Source organism: Vitis vinifera, chromosome 17 (genome assembly GCF_030704535.1).
Source record: "Vitis vinifera cultivar Pinot Noir 40024 chromosome 17, ASM3070453v1".
Classification (NCBI taxonomy): Eukaryota; Viridiplantae; Streptophyta; class Magnoliopsida; order Vitales; family Vitaceae; genus Vitis; species Vitis vinifera.
Window position 1 is genome coordinate 2,032,447 of NC_081821.1, and position 24,084 is coordinate 2,056,530.

General features: G+C 39.7%; 1 protein-coding gene across 6 annotated transcripts in view; it reads left to right on the top strand.

Annotated features, from left to right (window-relative positions):
• The first annotated feature begins 6,661 nt into the window (after window positions 1–6,661).
• Window positions 6,662–24,084, top strand: part of LOC100259538 (probable serine/threonine protein kinase IREH1) — a 43,347-nt gene continuing 25,924 nt past the window's right edge. For 2 of the 6 annotated variants that reach the window (XM_019226528.2, XM_019226527.2), the window contains exons 1-4: window positions 6,674–7,682; window positions 10,967–11,037; window positions 11,140–11,322; window positions 11,438–12,820. In XM_019226528.2, the coding sequence (XP_019082073.1) occupies window positions 6,968–7,682; window positions 10,967–11,037; window positions 11,140–11,322; window positions 11,438–12,820 (2,352 nt within the window). In that variant the 5' untranslated portion in view covers window positions 6,674–6,967. Of the gene's footprint in view, window positions 7,683–10,966; window positions 11,038–11,139; window positions 11,323–11,437; window positions 12,821–24,084 lie in introns of all 6 variants that reach the window. The other 4 variants (XM_010665409.3, XM_003634163.4, XM_010665410.3 and 1 more) reach the window with 4 other exon arrangements.

Genomic DNA, 24,084 nt, shown 5'->3' on the forward strand with positions numbered 1-24,084 from the left:
TTTTTTTTTTAAGAAAAGGTGTGACATGTCGACTCATAAATTTCATACTATAAAACGACTAATAACAAAAATAAAAAAAAATGATACAAAATTATTTATTTTTCATTAAAACTCTATTTTCATCGCTGACATCGTTTTATTTCTCCACAAATTTCACTATATTAATAAAAGTTTTATGCTATAGAAATTGCCTCTCTTTGAGTGCTCTCTCTCCTTTTGTTTCTTTGTCTGTTCTTCATCCTTAACCCTTTTCCCTCCCATCACATCACTCTTCATCTTTTACTTATTATATTAATTTCTGTTCTAATTCATTCTCTTTTCCTTCTGCATCTTTACCTATTTTATTATTTCCTGTCTAAGTTTTACCCTTTTTCCCTTTTTCTGCTTTTTCCTTTGTTCTCCTATTTTTTGCATGCATGGCATCCTCGTCCAATAACAACACAAATGTGGAGAACATCACAAATAAGGTGGCGACAGTGGCGTTGGATGACGAAGAAATCGAAGTGGAAGATACGGATTTTCACGAGGAACAGTCAGTGACGAAGTACGACCTACGATTCGCTTTGGTTGGGCGTTTCCTTATAGAGCGTTTTATCAGGTTAAATGAAATGAGCCAGTCATGGCTGCTAACTGGAGGCCAGGTATGGGTATTTCAATACAGGAGATCTATCCGCAGCGTTTTCTTTTTCAATTCAGCCATGAAGCAGACATCCGGAGAATTCAAGAGAGTGGTCCATGGGCTTATGACAACTACCCACTTATCTTTGAGCGTGTAGCGCAGGGGGATAATTTGGATAAGGTTGATCTTAATGAACTGGCTATGTGGATTCAATTGCATGATTTACCTGCAGGGTGGTGGTCGGATTCTATTGCGCAAAATATTGGAAGCTGCTTGGGTGAGTTTCTGGAGTCAGACCCAAATAACTACTTGGGTGCCAAAAAGGATTATATGCGGATCCGTATCAAGTTTGATGTACTGAAACCCCTCAAGAAGATGATAAACCTGAAGAAACCAAAGGGAGAGGGTATGATACAGGTGACAATTCGGTATGAAAGGCTCCCCACATATTGTTTTCAATGCGGTATGTTAGGCCATGGAGAAAAATTCTGCCGTCTGAATTATGCCACGGAAAAGGGTGTTAGTGTTCGTAACTATGGTCCTGAATTGCGGGCTCTTCCGCGACGTGCAGCTCAGTTACGGATTGGGGAGAAATGGCTTAAGGCAGCTCCGGTGATGCTTACGATTGAAGATGGAAAGGCAAAGATTTCGCCACCTTCTGGGGATGACATGGATTGCGGCGGGAATAAAGAGAATTCAAATGTGGGTAGTGATGGAGAACAGAAAGGGGCAATTACCATACGTGGACCACATGAGGATGGTAATGGCAAGAAAGTGGAGCCACCATCTGCGCCTCAAACCACGAAGTTTACAGCTGGCCAGATTGTGAATAAATTACCTGAATCAGTATTTTTTGAAGAGGTGGATGTGACAGGGGTTGAACCAAAGCACAAGAGAGTGGGCCTTACCCAAGAAGCCCATTCAACTAATGATCCAATGGAGGGAGATTTTTCTACTACTGATGATCATCATCCAAAAAACTTGGAATTGGCGGGCTCTACTGGTCAGGCCCGCCGAAAGCAATGAGTTGCCTTAGTTGGAACTGTCGTGGGCTAGGCGGCCCAGAGACGGTTCGGTTGTTAATGGACTTGGTCCGTGAAAAAAAGCCCGAAGTTATTTTCTTAATTGAAACTTTTTGTACTTCTGCTAGAATTTCTGAAATTGCCAATAAATTGAATTACGAAGGTTCTTATGGTGTGAACTGTCGGGGTCATAGTGCTGGGTTGGGCCTGATTTGGAGATGTAAAGATAAAGTTACTATTCTGGGCTCTCATGACCGATACATTGATGCTACTGTTACTCTTGAAAACCAGCGCATGTTTAGACTAACAGGCTTCTATGGTCTGGCAAATAGATCGTAGCGCTCTTCCTCCTGGGAAATTCTCCGAAATCTCCATGCTGCTCATTCTCTTCCTTGGTGTGTTATAGGTGATTTCAACGAGTTGATGCATCGGTCTAAAAAACGTGGAAATCATCCTCACCCTGGTTCTTTGATTGAAGCTTTTCGCCAAGCAGTTACGGATTGTGGTCTTTCTGATTTGGGGTATGTGGGTTATGCGTATACTTGGGAAAGAGGTAGGGGAACTACTCGGTGGGTGGAGGAGAGGTTGGATAGGGCTTTAGTCTCTGCGGATTGGAAACACTTGTTTAACCAGTCACGTCTTATTCATCTCTCTGTTTCTACATTCGACCATCTCCCTGTTCTTTTGGAATTAAGGAAGTTTGTGCCTCGTCAAAGCTTGAGATGTTTTAAGTATGAAAATTCTTGGTCCCTGGAGCCGCATTGTGCTGAGGTTGTTAGGCAGTCTTGGGGCTCTAATGGAGATTCGGATGTGATGTCCAAATTGGTTCGGTGTAGCAAGGATTTAGAAGATTGGGGTAAGAGACTACGATTGAAGTGGAAATCCAGGATTAAGGAGTTGAAAAATCAGATTGAGGTTCTCAAATGGGCAGGGGCTTCTGGGGATGTCGCACTGCTTAACCATGATGAATATGAATTAAATATAGTTCTTCGGCAAGAAGAGGAATATTGGAAACAAAGGGCCAAATTGTTTTGGTTGAAGCCTGGGGATTCCAATAGTAGAGCCTTCCATTTAGCCGCATCAAAACGTCGAAGTCGGAATGCTATTGCAAATTTAAGAGGCGAGGATAGTCAGATGTATGGTATGGATAATAGTGCTAAACAGATTGTGGTTGATTATTTCGAGCAGCTTTTTAGAAGTGGGGGTTGTGATATATCTGATGTTCAATCTCTTATTACTCCTGTTATTTCTGTGGAACAAAATGAGTCTTTGACTAGGCCTTTTGCTGTTGAGGAAGTGAAGGATGCTCTTTTCACCATGCATTCGGATAAGTCTCCGGGTGATGATGGATTTAGTCCGGGTTTTTACCAACGACACTGGGAGATTGTAGGCGAGAATGTCGTGAATGCTTGTATCGAGTGGCTGAATGATGGTATGTTCCCAGATTCTCTAAACCGTACTAATATCGTTCTTATACCTAAAAAATCAGAGGTTATTAGTATGACTGATCTTCGGCCTATATCATTGTGTAACGTGGTTTTTAAGATTGCTTCTAAGCTTCTGGCAAACAGATTGAAGAAAGTTTTAGATGGCGTTGTCTCGGAGGCACAAAACGCCTTTGTTCCTGGGCGTTCGATTACAGACAGTATCCTTATTGCTCATGAAGTTTTGCATTTCTTGAAGCGTAAACGGGAAGGGCGAATTGGATATGCTGCTCTTAAAATCGATATATCCAAGGCGTATGACAAACTGGAATGGAATTATTTGTTTGCTGTTTTGGAAGCGATGGGGTTTAGTTTGAAATGGCTGGAATGGATGAGAATGTGTGTATGTACTGTTTCTTACAAAGTTGTTTTTGGTGGTGAATTACTGGGTCCTATCTACCCAACGAGAGGATTACGCCAAGGAGACCCTTTGTCTCCATATCTTTTTATTTTGGCGGCTGAAGGGTTGTCGCTCTTTTGAAACAAGGTGAGCGTTGTGGTGTTCTTCATGGTTGTAGTGTGGCGAGAGGAGCCTCAACGGTTTCACATTTATTTTTCGCCGACGATTCGTACCTGTTTTTTAAAGCAACCGAAAGTGAAAGTTGGAGCTTGAAGCAGATTTTGTTGCGATATCAGAATTTATCAGGTCAAGAGATTAATCTGAATAAGTCTGCCCTTACTTTTAGTCGCAACACTGATGATGTTGTTAAACGTGGTATCTGTTCGATACTGCAAGTTGAGGAACAAGCTGATCCCGGTATTTATTTGGGTATGCCAACTGTGGTGGGGAAAAATAAGCGGCAGCTTTTTGAATTTGTAAGGCGTAAAGTGTGGAACAGAATACAGAATTGGAATGGCAGCCGTTTGTCGAGAGCTGGAAAGGAAATTTGCTTGAAAACGGTAGCTCAATCTATTCCGACTTATGTTATCCAATTGCTTTTACTTCCTAAAGACCTCTGTCGGGATATTGAGTCTGATGAATGGCTTCTTTTGGGATTCTAATCCTCAGCGTAGAAGTATCAGATGGATGTCCTGGGGTAAGATGTGTAAGCAGAAAAAAGATGGGGGTTTGGGTTTTCGCAAGTTAGAGGATTTTAACCTTGCTCTACTTGCCAAACAAGGTTGGCGTTTCTTACGAAATCCGGATAGTCTTGTTACCAGAATTTTTCAAGCCCGATATTTTAGAAATTCGAGCTTTCTTAATGCCGAGCTGGGTAGTAATCCCTCATACATGTGGTGGTGCAGTATCTTAGCAGCTCAAGATTTACTCAAAATGGGCTGTTACTGGTCTATTGCATCAGGGACAAAGGTGCAGGTCTAGGGCGATTCTTGGTTGCCTGACAGTTCAAATCGGCATATCATTACTCCTCCTGTTGCTGGTTTCGACTGAATTAAAGTGGACGAGTTAATTACTGAAGGGTTGTGGCGTGAGGATTTCATAAGGGACAAGTTTATGGCTAGAGATGCCGACCTCATATTGTCTATTCCACTTCCTATGTCAAGTCGTGAAGATCAAATCTCCTGGAGTTTTGATGCTAGAGGTGAATATACTGCCAGAAGCGGCTATGGTGCTTTGAGATGTTTTAGACAATCTGCAGCTCTTGTGGCTAGTGATGTCGATTCTAATTTTGTTTGGGCTCAGTTATGGAAGGTTACAACACCTCCCAAATTTCTAAATTTTGCTTGGAGGGCGGCAAGGAATTGCTTACCTACAAGATTTGCTTTGACTATTCGCCATGTTGACACTCCAATGTGTTGTCCCATCTGCAGATCAGAACCAGAAACTACCCTTCACGCTCTTATAGAATGTGTAGCTGCTCGTGATGTTTGGGATGAATCTGGTCTTGCTATGCTACAAGGTAATTTTGGAAGTTTTGTGGATTGGTTAGCTACGATGTTTGCATATTGTGACTCTGTTGTATTTGCTAAATATCTTGCTGTTTGTTGGGGATTATGGTGGCGTAGAAATGATATTGTTTGGAATGGTAAAATTCGGCATTCGCAGCAGGTTGTTAATGGTTGTTTCACAATGTTGGAAAGTTGGTTTCATGCAAATGAGACGTTGGCTACTGCAGTGATTGTTCCTTCATATAGTTCCAAATGGCAGAAACCAGATTATGGCTGGATTAAGATTAATGTGGATGGGGCTGTATTTCCGGATAAAGGCGCAATAGGTGCTATCTTCCGAGATCATCAGGGACGCTTTATGGGTGATTTTGCCAAGCCTTTTCCACATCAAACCCTTCCTGAAGTTGTAGAGGCTTTGGGTGTTCACGAAGTTTTAAGTTGGATTCATGAGCGATCAAGAAGCAAGATTGTAGTGGAGACCGATTGTCTGCGTGTTGTTCAAGCTATTCAACACAAATCTTGCCCAAATACGAGCTTTGGTTTCATTATTGCAGACTGTTTAGATGTGTTACAACACTTGGTTGATGTCCAAGTTGTTTATGCCCGTAGATCAGCGAATTCTGCTGCCCATTGCTTAGCCAAGGGTGTAGGTTCTTTTACTAGTCTACACATTTGGGGTTATACACCCCCGCAATGTATTCTTTCTTGCCTTCATTATGATGTTTAATGAAATTTCCGTATGTTTACTTAAAAAAAAATAAAAATAAAAAATAAAAGTTTTATTGTTTTATATTTTTAAGGTTGTAAAATCGTTGAAATTTTTGATTTTGAGCTAATAACATACTTCGTCGATTTTCAATGCCTTATTCATAGTTATTTTTATGGTTTCTTTCTTTATTTTCAATTTTTTCTTTTAAAAGTGTCATTAAACAACACAAATATAATCAAATTTGATCATTACTTGGATCATTACATTCAAATCATTTAAATAAACAAAATCGATATTTTTGGGAATGACGGATTCTACCGTTATGCAATTAAAAATATTGTTTTTTTTTTCTTTTTTTGAATCTTGACCATGAGTAAATATAAAACCTAATAAATACATAAATTTTAGTAGATAAATGCTTAAAACAATTTAGTCAACAAAATTAATTAATCTAACTCATAACATTTAAAAGCACACCCAAATAAAGATGATCACATCATTAAAAAAGTTCTATTAATTTATACCTTACATATGATTTCATTTATTCCTACCTAAATTCAATTTATTTCTATATTAATTTTAACTTTAATTTTTTTACCCTTATTTAGTAATTAAATTTAATTATATAATTGAGTTACAATCCATTTAGCAATGATAATAGAAAACACTTTTTTTATTTAAAAAGTAATTTTGAAAAAAATAATAAATATTTTGATAAAATTTAAAAAACGTTTTTAAAATTTTGAATATTATTGGTAGAAATGTATAATTGGTTGACTATTCTAAAAACATTTTTAAATAAATATATTTTAATTAAAATTATTTTGGATGAAAATACTATCAAATGTAGCGTGGGATAGCGAATGGGAGATATTCTAGAGTCGAAGTAAGGGGAGGAGATTTTACTAGTACCAAGTATAATATCATAATTCGGTGCATAAGAATTAAGAGAGTGGTTTTTCAACTTTTTTGGTTTTTAAAAATGATTTAGTATTACAAAGTTGTCATTAAAGGCGGTATGTCCACGTTTCCACTGCAGTCAGATTCTCTTCTCCGTTGCTTCAACCCTCATCGCGCCCTCTCTTCTCTCTCTCTTCCCTGTCAACATTTCCCTCTCTTGGGTCCAAACTTTGAACGCACGCCCTGCTTGTATTGCTAACTCAGTCTGATCACTGCAGAAAACTAAGACTACTTTTTTATGCCAATGGCACAGTCTGCCGCCCTGCATATCTGGTAGGGGCGGCGGTAGCACCAACCATTTGGAAACCCTAGTCCTTGTAAAATAATGGTGTTCAAGGGTAGATTCTTCTCTTCCAAGAAGTCCGATTCTTCAAGTCCTGACGGATCGAATAGTCCTCGATCGTTCGGCTCCAACTCTCCAAGCAGATCCGAGAAGAAGAAGGTCAAATCGCCCAAAGACGGCAACCAGATCGGTACCTCCGGGTTCGCCACGCCGTGCGGTAAAACTCAGGTGAAGGAGAGTGGGAAGCAGCAGAAGAAGGATGTGAAGGGGAAGGAGACTCAGGCTCCGGCACCGGCGAAGCCCAACACTTCGAGTTCCAAGTTGCGGGCGGCACCGGATGTGAAGGAGGCGGCGCCTTCGTCCTCGGCGGCGGCGGTGTCGCCGATTCTGGCGTCGTCGCTGGGGTTGCATCGGATTAAGACTACGAGATCGGGGCCATTGCCGCAGGAGAGTTTTTTCGGGTTTCGGGGAGATAAGGGTTCGGCTCTTGGTGCTAGTAATCTTTCGAGGCCCAGTGGTGGCGTTGGTGGTGATGGCTGCTTGAGTTCAGGTTCGGGGTCGAAGAGCAGTGTGAAAAAGAAGGAAGGGGTTAATCAGAGTAGGATAGGTTCTCAGGAGCAGGTTTTGTTAGGGAATTGGGCTGATACTGGAAATAATTCGGATGGCATGTCGAGTGAGAGTGCTCCATCTAGAGACCAGAGTCCTCATGTGCAAGTGCGGTCGCGGCTGCCAAACGGTGAATCCTCCTCTGAAGTGGGTATGACCTACTTACAGTCATTTCTCCCCCCTATAATTGCCTATTATGTGCATGTGATTTGGATATGTTTCTAATTGAAGTAGTTGTCGATGCAAATGGATGTCAAAAGCTTTGGAGGACGTTGTTTATAATTATTATGTCATTGCCATTGTTGTTTTGTAATTCATTTGTTGTTTGTAAGTTTTCTCTATGCTAATAGTGCAATTTAACACTTGAGAGCAGGTATAATCTGTGTGTTACCTTTAACCAAGACAAAATAGTTTGCTTTCTTATTAAACTTTCTCTATTGACATCCTACACATAATCAAAACATACTCTGTAGGAGGTATTGGACAAGGTTCATGATGGGCTGCTCTCTTGGCACCATCTCTTCCTGCATTTGGAATCAATTCATAGGGTTGACATCAAGTTGATTTCAACCTTGTTGGTTCATGTATCGATCCATATCGATGCCTGAATGGTTGGATGGGCCTTGTTCTGGTTTAGAAACCCATCCCTCTTATTTTCTTTCCAGGTTAATTGAGAAAAGATTTTGATTTCCATTGTCCAGTCCAACAGCACAACATTTATTGTAAAATAATCACATAAATAATCAAAGAGATATTGAACATTTGAAAGATAAAGAACCTTGCGATCAAACCCACCTTATTTCAAAAGAAGTATTTATAGGACTTTCTAGTAATGAGATTTAATCTTATATGTTGAGATGAATTAAAACAATATTGACAATTAAAGTCCTTATAGACCCTTAATAACAAAAATAAAGGATAAGATTGAAATTTTATAGAGGTTGGGGGTGCAACTTGGGTAGCCTGGTTGAAATTGGGTTTTGACTTAGGTTGGAGAAGAATGTATGTGTTGGACTCGGGTTGGTCAAGTGGACTAGATTGCACCCAAAAAAAAAAAAAGTGTGTAACATATTAGCATGTCAAAAAATTTGTAAATAAATAAAAGTGTATGGAAATAGTCAACAAAAGATACATTTTTTTTTTTTGAGATAAGAAACAAAGTGTATTAGAATTGGGTTAAGCAAGTACATAAGAAGGATGAGGAATACTCCCCATATTTACAAAAAATTGATTAAAAAAATGGAAGATTAAATCCTTTCCAAAAAAAAAAACTAAAAAGATCTATACATCCATATGGAACCATATGAGAATATACAAAATAAAACCTCGTCTCTTCATGTTTACACCTTTTGGTGACCGTTGTATACGTCTTGTGTATTTTGGTGCACCTGTTTCGGCGCTTTCTATAATCCTCTCTTTATTTACCTATAAAAAAACAAAATAACAAAAAAACCTCTCATCCCTTCATGAGTTTTAACACAACTTGAAATACAGATCAAATAAAAACAAAATCTCCTCACCTCTCTAAACTAACCTTTATGGCTTACAAACTAAATGCCAGTCATGCTAAACAACATTGAGAGGAATGCCCTTAAGTGCCATGGAACAAGAGGCCCAAAAGGATGAATAGAAATAAATCCTTGCATTTCTTTCCCTCCACACATTCCATATCATCGAGTGATTTTCCATAGGACTTTGCTTTTGAAGAAATGGAATAGCAGCAAAGTGGTTGCACCATTTTTCCTTGAGTCCTTAGTCAAAGGTTCAAGCCCTTTTCTTAAATGTTTTCAGATAAAAAAAAAAAAAAAAAGAGAGAGACTTTGGCTTTGATGGAGCTATCCAAACCTCTATATGAGGTGGACATCATATCACATATGCTTCTAACAGGAACTCAATTCAAGATGGCTAATCTGAATAGTGTGTGCGAAAGGCCTAAAATCAGCGGGCAATGTAGAAAAAGATCGTCAACTATTTCTCCACTTCTCATGCACAAAATGCACCAAGCAAGGCGAAGGGTTTTGTAAGTTGTTTACCCTCGTGTGAGTCACTAATCAAGCAAAGTCTTTGACCTCAGATGTGATTTTAGAACAAAAGATTTACTTTAGATAATGAAAAATAAAAAGTCTCCTGAATAAAGTGGGTATATATTCAAGGTCCACTTGATTCAGTGCATTCACAATGGATTGTTTTAGTTGAATTCCATTCCAAATTTGTTTTCTAGCAAAGTTCCTGCCCTACCCTGTCCCTATGGCATCTCCAGTGGATTCTAAGGCTCATCTAGTGAGGCCAGTTGGTGGTCAAAGAGACATACACGCTGAACCTTGGCTAGGGCCAGCTGGTGGGTGCCCCCTGCCCCCCCCCCCCCCCTATCTTTTTGGTTACAGTTTAAATTCATGGCCTGCATTTTTCCTCTTCCTCTTTCTTGGATTAATAATATTTCTAATTCATCAAAAGGTTAATATTAGTGTTCTGCAATGCTTGATGTTTCCATGTAATGTTCCTTGTTCCTGTACTTGCTTTTACAATCCTGTTTTTCCTCTCCTCTAATCTCACCCTAGTTGAGGTAAGAATAACTCAATCTCAAAGAATTCTACCTCTTGTATCTTCTTAAGCAGAAGTTAGGTGAAAAAAATGTTAAAAAAAGAAAAAAGAAACAGGAAAAATAAAGGAGTTCCACAGGTAATGCCATGGGAAAATTAGAAGACTGGATTGAAAAGCTCACTAAACAATCAAAAAGATTGAATCATCCACTATTGCATCTGTTGTCCTATACAACAAGCCAATGAAATGGTGTGATTCATTCTCTTCTAGAGCACATGATGTGTATTAACCTTTGTTTTCTCTTTAAATAATATCCAGAGCACAGGATAAGGCTTTAGCTCTAGGATTTTTTTGAGGCCAACCAAATGGGCATGATTAGAGGGTCATGTGGAGCCATTTGATTTTAAGGACGATATTCTAGAATATTTAAAGAAAATTTTCTTGGTGATCCTTATTCAGAATTTTAAGGTGGTTTATGATGTTCCTGAGTTTGTGATTATTAGTAGTGAGATGAAATTTGAGGTCCTTGACTACTCCATTGGACGAAAGAAGGTTCATTATGCCAATTATGCACTGAACTCACTCCACTAGAACTTAATGAAGCCTACCTTTTTGTTTTCTCTTACTGCAAGATTTTCTGAATGTTCCCGTCTTTTTATCCTCGTTTCTGTTTTCAAATGAAAATAGCAGTTTGAGAGTTTTTTGAAGCTTCTTTCTTACAATGGATTTAAGGTTTCAGCTTTCTAGTCAATTTCAACTTTGGGTACATGGGAGCAGATTCAGTTAGTGAAGTATTAAATCACTGTTGTGCATTGTTGTAATATTAATTTAATTGGAAAATCAGTTATTTTCCTTTTCCCATCTGCTTTTGATAACTTCAAATTACACTAACAGGGCGATACAATAAACAATGGGGCCATTCAGGAGGCTTGAGAAGTTCAGATGTTTGTACTCCAGAGGTGCAGGTAAAAGGGTTTTCTTTGATGCTATCCATTCACTAACCAACTTTTTTCTAATTCGCTGCACTCACATATGGTAGTTGAAAACATGAATGTTTACTTTTCTAGACTTCATATGATTGTGAAACCCCGAAGGAGTCTGAATCTCCTCGTTTTCAAGCTATACTCCGGGTGACAAGTGGAACTAGAAAGAGGCTTCCTGCTGACATCAAAAGTTTCTCTCATGAATTAAATTCTAAAGGTGTACGACCTTTCCCATTTTGGAAGCCGCGAGGCTTAAATAACTTAGAGGTATTCTAATTCTCCTTCTCGTTATGTTTCTTTGCTCTTGCTGACTTGTTGCTGTAGAAGTCTTGCTAATTTCTAATTTCCATGCTCTCTCTTTCTTTCCTTTTTCTCCATACAGGAGGTTTTGGCTGTCATACGAGTAAAGTTTGACAAAGCAAAGGAAGAAGTGAACTCTGATCTGGCAATTTTTGCAGCAGATTTGGTGGGAATTCTTGAAAAAAATGCAGAAAGTCATCCTGAATGGCAAGAAACTATTGAAGACTTGCTGGTTTTGGCTCGGCGCTGTGCTGTGACATCTTCGGGACAGTTTTGGCTTCAGTGTGAAGGTATAGTTCAAGAACTTGATGATAGGCGTCAGGAACTCCCCATGGGTATGCTGAAGCAGCTTCACACCCGAATGCTTTTCATTCTCACGAGGTGTACCAGATTGTTGCAGTTCCACAAGGAAAGTGGTTTGGCTGAGGATGAACATGTTCTTCAGCTTCGTCAATCTAGAATCCTACATTCTGCCGATAAACGAGTTCCATCAGGTGTGGGAAGGGATGGGAAAAGTTCTAGTGCTGCAAAAGCCTCGAGGGCAGCTACGAGGAAATCTTATAGCCAGGAGCAGCATGGCTTGGACTGGAAGAGCGATCATGCTATACAACCTGGAAACTTTCTCTCTCCTACTTCTGAAACAACAAAGACTTTGGACTCTCCTGTGGGTAGGGATCGTATGGCTTCTTGGAAGAAACTACCATCTCCAGCAGGGAAAACTGTAAAAGAATCTGTTCCAATGAAGGAACAGACTGATATTAAGGTGGAGTCTTCAAAGATGTTAAACAACCAGGCTATTCCTGATGTTGATTTGACAACTGCTAAGCCTCCTGACATTCCTCCGGCTAAAGATTTTCATGGACATTCTTCTATTTCGTCCAAGCACCAGCACAAAGCTTCTTGGGGTTATTGGGGAGATCAGCCGAATATTTCTGAGGATAGTTCAATAATTTGTCGCATTTGTGAGGAGGAGGTTCCAACTTCCCATGTGGAAGACCATTCAAGAATTTGTGCAATTGCTGACCGATGCGATCAGAAGGGTATAAGTGTCAATGAACGGCTCATTAGAATTGCTGAAACTCTTGAGAAGATGATGGAATCCCTTTCACAGAAGGATTTTCAACATGTGGGAAGCCCAGATGTTGTTGCAAAAGTATCAAACTCGAGCGTTACTGAAGAATCTGATGTGCTCTCACCAAAACTTAGTGATTGCTCTCGCAGAGGCTCAGAAGACATGCTTGATTGTTTCCCTGAAGCTGATAACTATGTTTTTGTGGATGACTTAAAGGGCTTTCCATCCATGTCATGTAAGACTCGTTTTGGACCAAAGTCTGATCAAGGAATGACAACTTCATCTGCTGGTAGCATGACTCCTAGGTCTCCATTATTGACACCGAGGACCAGCCAGATAGACCTGCTATTGGCTGGAAAGGGTGCCTACTCTGAACATGATGATCTTCCACAGGTATTTCCTTGCTCTGTTGCATTAGATTCTTATCATTATAATTGGTAGTATCTGTGATGAATCGGTGTATTTAAGCTGCAACTTCCATTTTGAACTTTTTATATTTTTTTAGATTTTACTTTCAAATATCAGTTGTTATGGCTACTTTATAATTTTTTTGGGGGCTAGAATAAGATAACAACATATGACAGTTCAAGAGCATCTTACTGAGAAAACCTTTTCCCACTTTTCTTTGGGTAGGAAGGACAAAAAAAGAAACAAAATTATAATCAAAGCAAAGATGAGAGATCCTTCAAAAAAACAACAAAAGAAAGATATTGGTTTCTCATGTGATGATGGGGTCGCATCTCTTATCCTCCTATCAGTTATGACATATGGAGACTAGGGAGGAGATGGCTATATGTGTCATTGACGCATGTTTCCATGTAACAATGTGGCTTATACAGATGGTAGAGACATGACTGGAATCTGGGAGTTTTTTTTGATAGGTAAAAGTGTATTAAATTGAAAAGCCAAAAAAGGCAACCCAACACCAAGCAGAAACAAGAAAACTCCCCTTATGGGCAGCCTAACCAATTGATGAAATCAATCATAGACAAGGAATCAACCCTTAGACCCCCTTTGGTCCAATTTAAAAAATTACACAAAAAAGAGAACTTTAACTCTTGTTCTGAAAGCTCAACGTTTTCAAAAGCCTTTATATTTCTATCTTTCCAAACAGTCCAAAACAGGCAGAGAGGAGCGACATTCCAGGCTTTCTTTCACTTCTTTCCAACAAAACGACCATGCCAACCTAGGAGCATTTCTTTGAGTGAGGAATGTACTACCCAAACCACTCCAAACAAGGAGAATACCAATGTGGCTTATACAGTTATAAGCTCAAAGCTGATAGGAAATGGAATAGTTGCTAAAGAGGATAAGACATGTAGATATAATTTCTCAGTTTGTCACTTATCAAAAAAAAAAATAAAAAATAAAATCTCAGTTTGTCTCTACATGTGGGCTCTCTGCAAGTTTTTTCTTTTACATAAAATTTGCAGATTGGTGAAGAAAATAGGGATGATTTTTAGTGCCTTTTTAGCAGTGTCCCAAATTTAGGCTGCAAAGTTAGTTCCATATGAAGGATTTTATTTATTTATTTATTATTATTATTACTACTTTTCATATAGACAAACTTATGCTATTCTCGAATCTTCTTTAGTAGAAATGGAGGGGTGCGGTTCACATAAGTGGAAGTTTTCTTCCAAAGGACTTCCTCTTTTTAATCTACACTATCATGGGTTGCAAAAGTATGTCTGATACCTCTACTGCGTTATGTTTCTTGTGACCCTGCAAAAGAAGCCGAGATGGTCCGTTCTGTGTTGTCTCCTCTCTCTCTCTCTCTCAATTTCAAAATGAAGCCACATGTGTGACATGTGGTTCTGTTAATAACTTTGTTCTAAAACTGCAAGTGCCACATTTAGCTTTTTTGCAGGTTTTGTTTGACAAATTTTAGTAGTAAAACCATACTCTTTAGTCATAGGCATTTCTCTCAATGTTATTCAACTCAATTGGCATTTAATGGGTAATAAAGTCATGGTTAAAGAGGCTTGGGTGAGAGTGGTGGGCCTTCCCCTTCATCTATGGAGTCGAGAGGTATTTAAATTGATTGGGGATGGCTGTGGTGGTCTGATTAATGTGGATGAAGAAACGTTTTCTATGGCTAATCTTCAATGGGCTAGATTGTTGGTGAGGGTGAAAGGAAGGGATTTCCCTTCCTCAGTTCAGCTGGTGGAGGGATCAGGATGTTATTCAATCCAGCTGTGGTGGGAAGTCCAGCCCTGGTATTCTCAGGTGATGCCGGCGGGAAGCGGGTGCCGGAAAGGTGATACAGAGACTGAAGATGAGGAAGGGAGTGGGTTAGGTGACGTATGCAGAGGAAACGTGTTGGAGAAGGAGGCGCAGCTGGTGGAGCAGATGGGAATTCAGAGTGAGCCGCCCTGTGGAAGCTCCTCGAAAGGAGCTACAGTCTTCTCTATGGAGCCAGCTGCAAGGGGGCCTGGTGTGGAGGAGACGTATGGAGAGGATAGGCTAGTGAATAGGGGTCAGGGAGCAGGTAAAGGGGTCATAAGGGGTGGTGTTGGGTTGGGGCCTGCCGCCATTAAGGTTGGGCCTGATAATGGGGAGGCCCAGTTTAGAAGCTGGCATGGGGTAATGAAGTGCAGTCCAGAACGTGAGGAAGCCCAGTTGTTTGGGCCGGAGGAAGCAAAGCCCATTATATTAAAAGGATGGCAGATGGGCTGTGAGGAGAAGCCTTTTTATATCAAGGGTTCCTTAGTGGGCTGGGCAAGTTTGGCTGAGATGGGCTGTGGGCCCGCGAAAGAGGGGTTAAAAGGTATTAGGGCTTTCTCTCTCACTGACGAAGTGGAAATGGGAGCTAGGGCTACAGAGGAGGATTCGCGGGCTGGTGTTAGAGACGACGAGGGGGTCGCCTGTTGTCACGGAGGGGATCAGAGGGCTTCTGAGGATTCTTCAATGGTGTCGAGGGCACGGTTAACCGACGACGCTTTAGCAGCCGAGGCATCCAGGTATGAGTCAAATATTGAGGAGGTTGGGGGGGTTCGGGATTTCATTTCTTCTTCTTCTTCTTCTGGGTGCGAGAGGGCTTTGGTGGTGAGGGGCACTTCGGGATTAGACGAGAATGTTGTTGGTGGTGTTGGGTATCAAACTCCGTTGTGTGCAGTGATGAAAGATGGCAGCCCGTGGATGATGGACCCGGGGAAAGAAAAGTCTAAGGGCATTAATATGTCAGATGTTGTTGAGGTGATGCAAGAAAGAATGGATCTCGGGAATAAGTGGGATGAATGTAGTTTGGTGAAATTCAGTAAGGCATTGGGGTTCTCGACTGAAGGAGTTGAGGGGGAAATCCTACAGTTACTGCTAAAACTGAAATCCAGAAGAGACCAAGGCAAGAAAAAGGGAACTCTAGGATTGACTAGGTTTGATCGGGAGGTAAAAAAGCTAGAATGTTCAATTAATTATGATGGTGAGAGCAGAAAGAAAGGGTCGGTCAGAAGAGGAGGGGACAGAGCTTTGTGTATTAAATGAAATTAAAAATTCTATCATGGAATGTTCGTGGGGTGAATGACAGAAATAAGAGGAAACTAATTAAAGCCTTAATTAGATCCCAAAATGTGGATTTAGTCTGCCTTCAGGAGACTAAAATGACTGAGATGTCATTAGGGGTGGTTCGGAGCCTAGGGGTGGGGAGATTTCTGGAGTGGGGAGCTTTGGATGCTAGGGGAGCAGCTGGAGGGGTGGTAGTATTCTGGGATAACAGGGTGCTAGAGCTAATGGGACTGGAAGTGGGACTCTTTTCCATTTCCTGTCGTTTTAAGAATGTGGAAGATGGTTTCAGATGGACTTTCTCAGGTGTGTATGGCCCTACGCTGAAAAGATACAGAGAAGAATTTTGGGAAGAATTAGGGGCCATCCGTGGGCTATGGAATGACCCATGGTGTATTGGAGGTGACTTTAATATGATCAGGTTTCCGAATGAGAGAAGAAGAGGAGGCAGAGTGTCTTCTTCAATGAGAAGATTCTCGGAGGTGATTGATGAGCTGGAGTTGAGGGACCTCCCCCTTCAGGGGGGGCCGTTTACATGGAGTGGAGGTTTGAACAGCCAAACTATGTCAAGAATTGATCGCTTTCTGGTGACAGAGGACTGGGAGAGCTACTTTAACGGGGTGGTGCAGAGTACACTGTCCAGGCCAGTGTCGGATCATTTTCCCATCCTCTTGGACGGGGGAGGGGTGAGGAGGGGGCCTGTCCCCTTTAGGTTTGAAAATATGTGGCTTCAGGAGGAGGGATTTAAGGATTTGCTTGGCGGGTGGTGGCAAGGTTTAAGATTCAGTGGTTCCTTCAGTTTCATCCTTGCTGAGAAATTGAAGGCACTGAAAGTCATCCTAAAATCTTGGAACAAAGAGGTTTTTGGAAAGGTGGGAGTGAATAAGAAGTTGGCTTTGGATAAAGTGGATTTCTGGGATATTCAGGAGAAGGGCCGTGTTTTATCCATGGAGGAGCTGGAGGCTAGAAAGGAGGCAAAAGAGAACTTTGAAAAATGGGTTCTCTTGGAGGAAATTTCTTGGAGGCAAAAATCAAGAGAGGTGTGGTTGAAGGAGGGAGACAAAAATACTGGTTTTTTTCATAAGATGGCCAATTCTCATAGAAGGAAAAATTGCTTGTCTAAGATTAAGGTGAATGGAACTTGGTTAACAGAGGAGCAGGAAATTAAGGGAGGGGTGGTTGGAGCATTTAAGAATCTTTTGACTGATCCTGGTGAATGGCACCCATCTATGGATGGTTTGGCTTTTAATAGGATTGATGGTGAGGAGGCAGCCAGGTTGGAGGAGGTGTTTACAGAGGACGAGGTCTTTTCTGCTTTATCAGATATGAATGGAGACAAGGCTCCTGGCCCAGACGGCTTCTCTCTCAGCTTTTGGCAATTTAGTTGGGAGTTTGTGAAAGTAGAGGTTATGGGCTTCTTTAAGGAATTCCATGAGCGTGGCAGATTCGTAAGGAGCCTTAATTCAACTTTTCTGGTCCTTATCCCTAAAAAGGCGGGTGCGGAGGATCTAAGGGATTTTAGACCAATAAGTTTGGTAGGGGGGTTGTATAAACTGTTGGCGAAAGTGTTAGCTAACAGACTCAAAAAGGTCATGGGAAAGGTGGTGTCTTCAACTCAAAATGCATTCGTTGAAGGTAGACAAATTCTTGATGCAGCCCTAATTGCCAATGAGGCAATTGACTCAATGCTGAAAAATAAGGAGAGCGGGGTGTTGTGTAAGTTGGATATAGAAAAGGCTTACGACCATCTAAACTGGAATTTCTTGTTGTCGGTTTTGCAAAGAATGGGATTTGGGGAGAGGTGGACTGGTTGGATATCTTGGTGTATTTCCACAGCAACTTTTTCGGTGTTAATCAATGGTACCCCAGAGGGTTTCTTCAATAGTTCAAGGGGTTTGCGTCAGGGAGATCCTCTTTCTCCTTATCTTTTTGTGATTGGGATGGAGGCTTTTAGTAGGCTTATTCATAGGGCTGTGAGAGGGGGTTTCCTTTCAGGATGCAGGATAAAAGGAAGAAGAGGCGATGGGGCGTTGGTTTCTCATTTGCTGTTCGCCGACGATACTCTAGTTTTTTGTGATTCATCCCAAGATGAGATGGCTTATTTGAGCTGGCTGTTGATGTGGTTTGAAGCCTTATCAGGATTGAGAATCAATTTGGATAAGAGCGAAATCTTGCCGGTTGGGAGAGTGGAGAATCTGGAGTTGTTGGCTCTTGAGGTTGGTTGTAAAGTGGGTAGGCTGCCAACTTCTTACTTGGGGATCCCTTTGGGGGCGAATCATAAGTCCGTGGCCGTTTGGGATGGAGTGGAAGAAAGGTTCCGGAAAAGGCTTGCCGTGTGGAAAAGGCAATTTATCTCTAAAGGCGGGAGTATGACCCTTATCCGAAGTACCTTGTCAAGTATGCCTATATATTTGATGTCGTTACTTCGAATTCCTAGAGCGGTTAGTTTAAGATTGGAAAGAATTCAAAGGGATTTTTTATGGGGAGGAGGAGCTTTGAAGAATAAGCCTCATCTAGTAAAATGGGATACAGTGTGTTTGGATAAGAGTAAGGGTGGTTTGGGAGTTAGACGTTTGTCTATTCTCAATAGGGCCCTTCTTTGTAAATGGAATTGGCGCTTTGCGAATGAAAGGGATAATCTATGGAGGCGTGTCATTAGTAGGAAGTTCGGGGAGGAAGATGGGGGGTGGTACTCTAAAGAGGTCAGGGAGGGCTTTGGAGTTGGTTTTTGGAAGGATATAAGGAAGGAAGGTGCTCTTTTGCAAAACAGGGTGGGTTTCTCTGTGGGGAATGGTAGAAGGGTGAAATTTTGGAAAGATAATTGGTGTGGGAACTCCACTCTCTGTAATTCATTCCCTTCTTTGTATGCCTTTGCATCTTATAAAGAGGCTTGGATAGAGGAGATGTGGGACCATTCTGGAGGTGAAGGGGTTTGGAGTCCAAGATTCTCTAGGCCCTTTAATGATTGGGAGGTGGAGGAGGTGGAGAGATTACTTGTGATAATTCGGGGGAGGAGGCTTAATCCTCTTGCGGAAGATTGTTGGTTGTGGAAAGAGACAAAGGATGGGATTTTCTCAGTTAAATCTCTTTATAGCATTTTAGATTCAAGAAGAGGTGTTCAATTCCCTATCAATATTATATGGAATCCCTGTGTGCCTACTAAGGTGGGTTTCTTTGCTTGGGAAGCTTTTTGGGGTAAGGTGTTAACTTTGGATCAACTCAAAAAGAGGGGTCGGTGTTTAGCCAACAGATGCTTTCTTTGCTGTGAGGAAGAAGAATCTATTGATCATATTCTTATTCAGTGCTCCAAGGCTAGAGTGTTATGGGAATTATTATTTACTCTTTTTGGTGTTTCTTGGGTCCTGCCTTATTCGGTTAGAGATACCCTTAGTGGGTGGAGTGGATTTAATATGGGCAAGAAGCGCATAAAGGTGTGGAAGGCTGCCCCTTCGTGTATCTTTTGGGCGGTGTGGAAGGAAAGAAATAGGATTGCCTTTGACAATGAGGAGCTATCGTTGAATAGGTTGAAAAATACTTTTGTTTGTAATCTTTGGGTGTGGTCTAAACCAGTTGTAAATGAAGGTTCTCTCTCTTTACTCGGTTTTTTTGATTGGCTAGGTGCTAGGTGAGGGCTGGTATTGTATTTCTGCTTCTTTTTGTGCCCTCGGGCGCCTCTTGTATACTCCCTGTATGCTTTTGGGCCTGTTTTTGGGGCTCCTTGCTAATTTATGCTTCTTTGTGTGTTTGCCAATCAAAAAAAAAAAGAGGGCTTGGACAGCTATAAGAGAAGCCTTGTGCAGGTTCGAGGAGATGTAAATTTTGGTTTTCTTATATGAACTAAACCATGTTGGGACTGGCCATGAGACATGCATTTCTTTTATTATCTTTTCTTCTTTACCTATCAAAAGAAAATGTTGTATAGGCATGCTTGTATAGTGGAGGAGTTTAGTCCTACTTGTTAGGGGTTTTGTAATTGTGGGAGGATTCCTCATCCTTCCCTTATACTTCTTATTAGCAATTAATACATCTTTGTAGTTTTAATCTAAAATTAATTTTTACCATGAAATTTCAAGCTCTCATTAGCAAATACTTTCATCTTCCCTAATCCCTATAGTCTTAGAATCAATCACCTCATGAATTGTACGTTGAAAGATTTAAAATGATAAGCAAAGTTTTAAGTCGAGATTAAATTTAAAAATGATGAAATTAATGCGCCCAAAGATCCCTAAATAATTCAATTCTAATTTATAATTTTTTTTTGAAAAAGTGATATATTTCTTGGCTAACAAACTTTATTTATATTGTTTATTTTCCAATAGGCACTCCCATAAGAGTAATACTTGTACTAATTCACGTATTTTGCACTAAAACCTTTAGTGAGAAATATGGTTCCAGTGATATTCTTTTGTAATGTGGTTGTTTGGACAGTATTTTCGAAATAGGATTATATATTTGATTCTTTTAATATGTTTTCATATCTCCTTAAAATTTTGGGATTTGGTGGTTGGATAAAAGATGACAAGAAAGGTGAAAGTGTTTGCTGTTCAAAGAAAAATTTTGGAGTAAAAATAAAAATTGTTGGCAAGGGCTGTGGTTTTACTGCAAATGTTTTAAACAACTTTGCAATAGGATGGAATGCAACATTTGCAGTTTTAATTAGCAAAGATTATAAGTGAACCATTTGTGACCCATAGCATTTTATTTCGAAGAAATGGGGGGAAAAAGAGAGAAGCTAACATGGAACATGCCAATTTTGCTTCGTTTGCCAAATTGTTAAGAAACAAAGGTAGGAGGCATCTTTACAAACTATCCTATTTTGTGGATTAAAAGGGCAGTCTTTTGGAAGAGAACTTTGAAGGTAGGGTACATTCTTCTATTATATAAGCATAGCTCTTCTAATGTACACTTGAGCCATGTTTGGTGGCGAGATTAGAATAGTCTAATATATATATATATATTAAAAATTTTGTACACAATAATATTATATGATTAAAGTGTTTGGGTAGATATTTGGATTTAAACTTTATCTTGACAAGAGTACCCTCTTTGACCCCGTTCCCTTTTTTGATAAGTAAGTGCAAATTGTATAAAAACGCCAAAAGGGGTGTGCCAAAGTACACATGGTGCAAACTCCCTACTAATTTTGTTTGGAAATCTCAAATCCCTCTTAAGGTTAAGTCCTTTGCTTGGTTAGTGGCACATAAGAAGGTGAAGACCAATGACATGCTACAGTTGAGGAGATTATACAAAGCCTTTGGTCTTGATGTTTGTGTGTTGTGTATGGAGCATGGAGAATTAGTAGATCATCTTTATTTACATTGCCCTTTGACTATGGGGTTGTGGCACAAATTATTTAGATTGGCTAAGTTGGACTGGATTCCTCCTAGGAGTTTTTGTGATATGATGACCATGACATATAGGGGATTGAGAAACTCCAGTAGAGGATTAGTATTGTGGAAAAATGCTTGTTTGGCTTTGATTTGGGTTGTGTGGTGGGAAAGAAATGCTAGAATTTTTTAGGATAAGGCGAGGACTTCAGAGGCTCTTTGGGATACCATTCATTTTCTTGCTTCCTTTTGGCATCTTGCACCTCAACTTTCAAGAGCATTCCTCTTAATGTGATTCAACTTAATTGGCTGTTGGTGTATAGGTCCAAAGGTGTGGGTTAGTAAGAAGAGGTTGTTTTGTATACTTGCCCTACGGTGTATAGGTTTATTTAGTATTTTGGAGGTGCCATTTGTTTAGTTCTTTGTTTTTGGGGGGATTTCTCATCCTTCTTTTGTACCTTGTATCCTTATTTAACATATTACTATAGTATGGTGATAACTTTGGTGCATATTATATATGGGGAATGGAAATATGACTGACCATCTCTTTCTACACTATCTAATAACTTTGAAGCTATGACAAATCTATTTAGATAGGCTAGGATGGATTGAGTTTAACCTAGGATTTTATGTGACGTGATGATCATTTCATATATGGGTTGGGAAGCTCCATTAGAGGTAAGACTCTTTGGAAAATTGTTTGTCTCACTTTGCTTTGGATCGTGTGACAAGAGAGAAATGCTCAAATCTTTACCAATAAATGGTGTTAGAGGACGCCATAGATGTTGGGGGATCTACTTCATTTCTATTCTTTTTTTATTTTTTATTTTTTATTTATCAGAAACAAGAGATGTATTAATTATGTATATGGGTTTATGAGAGGGATGAATAATCCTTCCCACAAAAAATACAAACCTATTCTAAACATTAAAAGCCTCCGCTATACAAGGAGATTTGTACAAAAAGATAGATCATAAAAAAATGTACAAGGGAAACCTCTCTTGAAAAAAAACGGCTAGGCTTCTCTCATTAGTGGCCCAACCCTAGTGGTGTACATACTGAATAAGTTGAATGACGTTTAAAGGAATGCCTTTAAAATCGTCAGTACAAGAGGCACACAAAGAAGTAAAGAAATAAAATAAATCTCATAATGTCTTAAACATCCTCCATTTATCCTCAAAGATCCTAGCATTTCTCTCTTGCCACATCATCCAAATCAAAGTGAGACAAGCAATCCTCCAAAGTGTCTTGCCTTTGGTGGAATTCCCAAAAGCCATATAAAATATAGTCAACATATCATAACAACTCCTAGGCTGAACCCACATCATCCTTGCTTGTATAAAAAGCCTGTACCATAACCCCAAAGTGAACGGACAATGTAGAAATAGATGGTCACTCGTCTCTCCACTCCCCCTACATAGCATACACCAATCTAGACTAAGAGCTTTGGAAGGTCTTTTCAATTGAAGCATGTCATTGGTATTTACCTTATTGTGTGCCACTAACCAAACAAAGGCCTTGACCTTAGATGAGACTTTTGACTTCCAAATAAATTTGGTTGGATGAAGATGAATTGAATCTAATAATTTGGACAAATTGAGGAAGAAGGATTGTACAGAGAATAAGCCTAAAGAGGATAGTACCCATGTCACGCATCTAGGACAAATGTGGATAAGTGTACACGGGTAAGAGAAGTCATTAGTTCTTTGAGATCCTTAATCTCCAAATTAGTTAGGTTGTGACAAAAAATTAGAACTTCTATTCTTCTTTATAGGCCTCTGGTATCAACACTTTTACATGCATTCATCTCAATGTCATTCAACTCAATTGGTATTTGATATGTAGACCAAAAGGGTTGGATTGACAATGAGAGGAGCTTAGCTCGAGTTTGAGGAGATGATATCTTCATACATTCTTTTGTGGTCTATCCCATTTTGTATTGATCTCCGTGTATGGTGGAGTTCAATTATGTTTTGATTAGTTTCGTGTATTTGTTGGGAGGATTCTTCATCCTTCTCGTGAATTCTTTATCCATAATTAATACATCTCTTATTTTTTATTTAAAAAAATTATATTATTGATAATCATCCTTGAGGCCTAACTCAAGTGGTAAATGGTTGAGGGAGGTTCTAGATTCAAGTCTTAATGGAGACAAAAATTTAACCATATAAAAAAAATTATATAATACGATAATTATATTATACAAAATTTTAAAATTTTAACTATTAATATTATTCATGAAGAAATACAAAGGCATTCAATAAAAGCTAAGTTGCATAGTGATCTCCAAATGATGTCCAACAAAGGAGAGGCTTCATGCTTTCCTCTAAATACAAAATGCCAGACAGAACATATGTTTTATTTTTTAAAATATCAAATACTGAGTATAGGATATGTTTTGCATTCCAATATTAACCAAATATTAGCATGAGATATTGTATCCCATGAGAGATAGTATCCCAAAATACATGTATTCTAAACTATCTTATCCCATATACAAATCACTTATATGGCTTACAAACAAGATCTTATGTATTAAGAAAATCCCCATTAATTGTTTTAAAAACTAAAGGTTTAACCTATTTATTCCTAATAAACATTGGGCATGGCTGCCAAAACAAATGAAAAATGGAGATTAAAATAAATGAGAGGGATACTTATCAAAAAAAAAAATTAAAATAAATGAGAGGGATAGAGGGGTTGAATCCCAATAACTATAGAATATGTCACTATGGAGGGAATAAGGATAATGAAGAACTCCCTCTTTTCCTCAAAGCTTTGTTGATGGGAGGAATGATGATGGCTGCATGGGAGGTGAATTGCAAATGTGTG